We start from the raw sequence: 7,455 nt of genomic DNA, 5'->3' as shown, positions 1-7,455 counted from the left end.
TGTGTGTGTGTGTGTGTGTGTGTGTGTGTGTGTGTGAAAGAGCGGAAGAGATGTAATATTCACTGCTTATGGTTAGTCATGATCAGAACTCGACTAAAGACTTTGCTCTACCCCAATCCGTTTAATGTTTTCCGTCATTTGTAAGTACTCCGGTGTTCCGACAGTCTTCTTGTAAAACCTAACAAGTGATAGATTATTAACAAATTAGAGGATTTATGACTGAGGGAGAACCCAATACACAGTGGAAGTAAGTGCTGAGGGTCACATACCTTCAAACCACAATTGTACAAACATATTCACCACTGTTTGAGAACCGAAAGAGACACGTGATGCATGCACTTATACAGTGTCCTCGTTCTCTAGTTTTAACAATTATCAGGTACTCAGAGAAGGCTGGCAAAGGTACGCTGTGGCCTTAAGCTTTAAAAAAAAATGGTTATCTGATATTGGAAGGCCAAGGAAACGAAGCATTAACTAGAGAAGTCACCTTATCTTAAACCCTGGACTTTACTCTCCAAGACTTAAGAATGCATGAAGAAAAAGCTTCCATATTTTGTTATTCCCATAAAATAAGACGTGAAGTAATAGAAGCTTGAGGAGGAGAATGAGGTGGAGGATAAAGTATTATGGCATCACAGGGACACGAACAGGCGGCTTGTGTGTCAGGAGAGTAAAGGAGAAAGAGAGGATGAAAGGCGTGAGAGACGTGAAGATAAAGGTAAGTAGAGCAAGGAGCAGGAGGGCGTGAGAGGTGTCTGGGGGGAGGCGAGGTAAGGACAGGTATTAGGACGGGATCACACACACACACACACACACACACACACACACACACACACACACACACACACACACACACACACACACACACACACACACACACACACTACAAGGTCCAAAAAGAGGCAGCCATAAACAAAAACATTATCTTATATTCTTTCGCTGCTTCCCAATTTTTCTTTCCTTTTACGGACAACGATGAAAAATAGCGATAAATTGTGATGGAAAAGTGTGACTGGAGTTTATGATTTAGAAGCGAGGGTAGAGAAAATTGGAGGAGGGATGGAGATAAAGTGAGAAGGATGACGGCGAGGAGGAGGAGGAGGAGGAAGAAGAAAAGGAAGTGCTTGTGAATAAAACGAGGAAGGGAAAGAGAAAAAACAAAAATTCAAAAATCTAAGTAAAGGAAAGAGAAAAGGAAGAAGAGAGAAAAAAAAAGTGGAGAAGGTCAAGGAGATAATGAAAATGATGAAAGGAAGGGAGGAACTAACGATAGAAATTACAGAGAAGAGCGAGTGAATAAGAGAGAAAGATGGAGAAAGAAGGAGAGAGAGAGAGAGAGAGAGAGAGAGAGAGAGAGAGAGAGAGAGAGAGAGAGAGAGAGAGAGAGAGAGAGAGAGAGAGAGAGAGAGAGATTGGATATAGTCGTGAGGCGAATAATAGACGTGTACTCAGATGTAGGGATGATACACGCCTCTCATCTCGCGCGCGCTTGTGTGTGTGTGTGTGTGTGTGTGTGTATTGCTAATGACAGGTAGACGCCTCGCTACACTCGTCTATCTGGTGTAAACGCTTCAGTCAACACCAGAAGGAACAGATGACATCCTCTCAGCTGAATTCCTAGATGAGCAGTACCGGGAGAACATGTTACTACTTGTTTTTAGCTTCACCTGAACCTTCACGAGGTACTAAAGGACGTTAAACATGCACGAGGGGCGAGGGACAATAGGGGCAGGTGAATAGTGCTAATGAGTTAATTAAGCTTTCTGTTAAATGTGAATATTCAATGAGATCGTTCATTAGGCGAGGCAGTACGTGCCCAATAATTTTCCCTAAATGTTTCTCCATCATTTTTAAGAAAGCGAGGATATAGTTATCATTTTCCATGTTGTTACCTGCCTAATTTTCTATGATTTGTTGTGACAGGTAAGGTGTTTTATGTTATCAGTTTTTTTTTTTTTTTTTTTTTTTTGTAACTACTCCTAATAATTGGAAATGTCTTCTTTCTGTAATTGAAAAAAAAAAAATCTTTTCCAGTGAAATTCGATATTAGTTATCAATTTCACCGTCATTTTGTCAGTCAGTGTCTATTTTGCTGTGGGTCTTCCAGTGTATAAAGGAGGAAAGATACCGTTTTATTATTTCTAAACATCAAAGATAATCTTCGTGACTAAGGTGGTGCAGCGTGCCGGCCTGCCGTGGTGTTAGGGCTGGAAGTCTCGGCAACAATTGTGCTTCTTGAAGATCTCCCCACTTGTATCTGCTCGTAAGAGCACGATAATGAGTCTTGTGGGAAGTGCTGCTTCATTATTATAAACAGTTTGCAAGAAACGACGTGGTTTGCAGGTTGTCTGTGTTCCGAAGCAGAATAATTCTCAAATGGTGTTTTATTCAAAGAATCATACAAGGCTCATAGGAAATGCATACGTTCAGCTGGGGCGTCATACATAATTCATTTAAAAATGTAGGACAGTAGCAGAAGCATATGTGTTCATAAAGAAATTGATAAGGAAACATACTTAGTCCAGAAAAAATATGTATAAGTGTTCATAGGAAAATTTACAACTACGCTGAAATTGTATGCTAAAGTATAAGATAAGTTTTATTCGATGAGCACAACAGTGACGCCGTGAAACATAAAACAAACCTGAAGGAGCATCTCTCGTTTGAAACTTTTCCCTGCCAGGCAATTTTTTTCCCATAATGAGTTACAACTTTTTAGACTCGTTCTTTCATACTATAGTCTCTTAAATAGCTTTGTATATTGAAAATACAGATTAACCAATGAATTAGTTATCTCTTTTTCTGTGTCCATACGAGCAGTTTGTACAGTGGACATAGCTGTAAAAAGACTGAGGCTTCACAAGTTATAATTTCTAATATGCTCACAATATTTATTTATTTGCTGTTCAGTCTAACTACTATTAAGTACTTTTAGTTTCCGGTGCTTTAGGAATTTCATATATAGATAGAAGAAACTCTGTCCTCATCCACTTAAGTCCCACAAACATTCTTCCTTTTGCATCTGAGAGGGAGTGTGCCAGTATGCAATAATCCAGCTTCCCTCCACTTTTTTTTTTTTTTTCATAAAGAGGTCAGGGAAACTTAATACTGGCCGCCGCGCGTGCCTGGGGCGTGGTAATTCTAGCCGAGGGAAGGGCAGCGGGAGGATGCAAGACGTAATAGGATGAGCGAACACGTGGCTTATTTTCCCTGGTCTGAGTCTGCTTTCTTGAAAATAGACGTTTTATTGCAAAATGTAGGTAGATGTGGGCCTTGGTGATGGAGGAAAGAGATTAATGGACGTGGTATTCGAAAAAGTGTGTTTGGGGGAAACCTTAACTGTGAACAGGCGTGAAGGATAAGACTCTGAGTTGATTTTAAGGATAGAAAACATGGATATAACCTCTGACGAAAAATAAGTAAAGAAACAGATAAGTAAATGTGTTGTGTGTTATTATTAAAAAAAAAAAAAAAAGTATCAAGACACCTCACTCAAAATATATACTGGCAGACTCTCCCGGTTCTCGTGTTTCTTGGGCAGCCTCCCTGAAATGTTAAAAAAGGGGAAAGGCTTCAATGAAAAGTCTAAAATAAGAATAGTGTGTCGGCGATGCCCTCTGTGTCACGTACTGAACGATAGGACTTTCAGTGGGACCTTTGTTTAGTAGTATGTCGTATATTCAGTATCAAGCATAAGTTTAACTTAAGTTTTCCTTTTAGCCTCAACTTTATTATTAAATCCAGCCATAACTAAATCTTTCGTCGTGGTTTTGTGATCGGGCATCTGGCTAATCAGTAAAATTCCCACCCCCCCAAAAAAAAAAAGAAAAAAAAAAAAAACTAAGTAACATGCATCTTATCATTGTGAACGGGAGGGGGAAAATGACAACTTTATCCTGAACCTTTTCACTGCCTGGGGCATTGCAGTTTGCTCTGAACAGAAACATAGAAACAGGCGGCGGGAAAGAAATACCTCAGGCGTCCACTATCCAAGTTCGTGATGACAAAAAACACATGAACCTTGTCACCTGTGACAGATGAAAATTTGAGAATCATGTCTACTGTGTCATCTTAAATAAACACGCAATTATGACTCGAAATATAGGATTCTTAAGTCCGTCAAGCGTCAGATCAAAAAGTAGCTGACAGCAAAGCACGTGTACCTCAGCGAATGAAAGAGAGACTGAGGTAGGAGCAGGTAACAACGTTGTGGCTTCCTGGAGGCTTCCGTGTCCCGCCAGATAGCCACAGCGGGACTAATCTGAGCAGGCGAGACTCTTCATTACGCGGGAGGGACGTCGAGTGTCGCCAATTACCATAGGAATGGGTTGGTTCAGCGTGTGAGAGTCAGCACCTCGGGCACTCCAGGAAGTGATGGCTTGGGCGCATCGCCGCACCTCCCTTGATAGCGTGTGGCCTGCGTCTGTCCCACTCCTTTGTATTGCTGATGGGGACACACACACACACACACACACACACACACACACACACACACACACACACACACACACACACACACACACACACACACACACACACACACACACACACACACACACAGAAAGAGAGAGTAAGTAAGAAAATAAGTCATTTTATTGACCACAATTTCACTGATAGATAAACTCTTTTAAACTTCACCAAATGTTATAATACCAGTTACACATGAGATATTCAAAACGATTATGTTCCATATTGTCAACATAGCAATAAAGCAATATCCTTCGAAACTTTCCATGGAGATTTGAAAATGGAATCCTAAATAAAAATTAAACCAAAAATTACTACATGAACAATACCCACACACACACACACACACACACACACACACACACACACACACACACACACACACACACACCGTTTTCACTTGTCACTTGATTGAGATTCGTTCCCGTTCAGATGTGACGGTTTTCTGTGACAAGAGAGCAGTTGTAGCCTCCACGAGCAAGAAGATGGGGTGTGTGTGGTCAGTGGGAGGTTACAGCCTTACCCGTAAATTAGACTATATGACCAATAAGCTCTCAGCGGGAGGAATATACCTGATGGTCTCGAGTCCAATACGTAGTCCGTGGTGGTAGTGGTGGTGGGTAACTAAACTAACACGCACTCACAGACACGGCCTGGTGGCGCAATGTTTAGCGCATCCAACTCACAATCGGGAGTGTTCGAATCCCGGGCCAGGTCAGAAGTTTTTGGGCGGACTTCTTTGCATTGTAGCCCTTGTTCACCTAGCATTGATTAGGTAACTGGTGTAAGTCGGAAGTTGTGACACGCTGCTTAGTACGAGGAACAAATTCTGAAAAAAGAAAAATGCACACGGTGTGGCCTGTTCAGCCTAGTCTACTAGGGTGACCGGCGCCATCTGGCAGCCACAGTATCAAAGATACTTCCTTAGGGTTAATGTATAGTTAAGATGTAGTATGTATGTTAGTAAGTTAAAATATAATATGTAGATTTTCAGATATAAGGCTGCAAGATTAATAAACATAATAATAATAATAATAATAATAATAATAATAATAATAATAATAATAATAATAACTATATAATCATTATTATTGTTACACACACACACACACACACACACACACACTTATAGATGACTACTGTTTGCATTTTCACAGGTCATGTAATTCCCTAAAACGTAACATCAATATTACTATTTTAATGAAACATTTTTAGCATAGTTTTCTTCCTTCTGTATTTCCTTCCTTCCTTCCTTCCTTCCTTCCTTTCTTCTTTCTTTTTTTTCTTTCTTTCTTTCTTTCGTTCGTTCGTTCGTTCGTTCGTTCCTGAAGTCACTGCCAGCCAATCGCCTCAAGGGAAAACAAAGAACAAACAACAGACTTTAACTCCCTACGAGACTGTACGATTCACTACACCAACCATCCCTACACACACACACACACACACACACACACACACACACACACACACACACTCCATAAACTTACAATTACACATTAACAGAACCTTCGCCTCTTTTTAAATCAGTTACGAGGAACATCAGGATCTCAGGCAAGCTCGAAAGGTGCATACACAATATAAATTTGGCATGGGAGCGAGCGCTTTGTAATCCTTTGCTCAATAGAAGTAGCTCATGGCGAACCTTTCCTGACGTTAATACCACAAGGGCTTTTCTCTCCCCTGTTCAGAGAGAGAGAGAGAGAGAGAGAGAGAGAGAGAGAGAGAGAGAGAGAGAGAGAGAGAGAGAGAGAGAGAGAGAGATTTATATCGGTCCCAATACAAGTGGTGGAGAGAAAGGGAGGTGGAAGTGCTGCGGAGGACACCCAGAAGACTATTACTTGGAGGAGAGGAGGAGGCGGCGGTGTAGTGGACGACCTATTAGTGGGAGGAATGGTCGACCGAAGGAAACACGATAGCCAGGTAACCGTGTCCTTGTGGGAGAGAGAGAGAGAGAGAGAGAGAGAGAGAGAGAGAGAGAGATCCATAACACACTACAATTACAATAACAATAAGGTAAAGCATACAATCAACAACTGTAAGAAAAACCGTGAATAACAAAAAACTACAACTACCACTACTAATGCTACTACTACTACTACTACTACTACTACTACTACTACTACTACTACTACTACTACTACTACTATAAGAACAGCAACAGTAACAACAACAACAACAACGAACCTTTTTTCTGGACGCAGTGTCACGACTTGTCGCATACTGGAGCACCAGATTGGGAGAAGCAGATTGTCCAAAAAAACATTTCACACTTTCCTTCTTGACTTTTGCTGCATCAGAGAAAATCCTCCGAGACAACCCAAGTTTTCTCGCTTTCCGGCTGCTTCTCGCCCTGTCATACGTGTTTGCTGCGATCACAAGCAACTCATTATTTTCCTGACTTTCCTTTTTGGGTACGAAGGCCTGGAAGGGCGTGGCGGGATAGCATGGGGTGGGTGGTGTGTGGTGGCGTGTAGCGGGATGGTATGGTGTGGTTAACTGCAGTGTGGTGCCTGGAAGGTACTGTGGGGATTAGCGATAATGGATGATGTATCGGATTCTCTACAGTAGGTTTGTTTGCTATGTTCAAGCATCTGAACATAGTATATTATGTTGCTTAGTTTACAGAGAAGTGTATGTTTTTCCCAAGTTACACCTGAAAAAAAAAATGGATTTCATTTATTGCTTAACTGTTATCTCTGCTTTTTGCCACAGGTGGGGGAGCTCTTTTCCTCCGTGGTGAAGCAATGGGACTGGAAGGTTCTGGGTCTGCTTTACGAGGACACTGACGAGTCGCGAGGAAAATCCGTGTGCCATTTTACCCTGGAGTCCATCTACACCTCGTTCACGCAGAAGCCCCACCACGAGCGTTTCGAGCCCAAGATTAGCAACTTCACGCAGCTCCTCATGAAGTTCCACGACAAAGCAAGGAGTGAGTGTTGAATCCTTCACATTGTGGCCGTCTTAGCTCTAGAGATCCTGTGTTGTTGT

The 7,455-nt window shown here is 41.6% G+C and overlaps 1 protein-coding gene across 2 annotated transcripts in view; it reads left to right on the top strand.

Moving 5' to 3' along the window:
- The window catches only part of LOC135089862 (atrial natriuretic peptide receptor 3-like), a 103,436-nt gene that overhangs the window by 49,020 nt on the left and 46,961 nt on the right, over window positions 1-7,455 (top strand). For both annotated transcript variants that reach the window (XM_063986021.1, XM_063986030.1), the window contains exon 3: window positions 7,180-7,396. In XM_063986021.1, coding sequence (XP_063842091.1) covers window positions 7,180-7,396 — 217 coding nt within the window. The remainder of the gene's footprint in view (window positions 1-7,179; window positions 7,397-7,455) is intronic.

Source organism: Scylla paramamosain, chromosome 3, assembly GCF_035594125.1.
Source record: "Scylla paramamosain isolate STU-SP2022 chromosome 3, ASM3559412v1, whole genome shotgun sequence".
NCBI classification, from domain to species: domain Eukaryota; kingdom Metazoa; phylum Arthropoda; class Malacostraca; order Decapoda; family Portunidae; genus Scylla; species Scylla paramamosain.
Note: the sequence above shows the minus strand (reverse complement) of the source record. Positions and strands in the feature narration are given on the sequence as shown.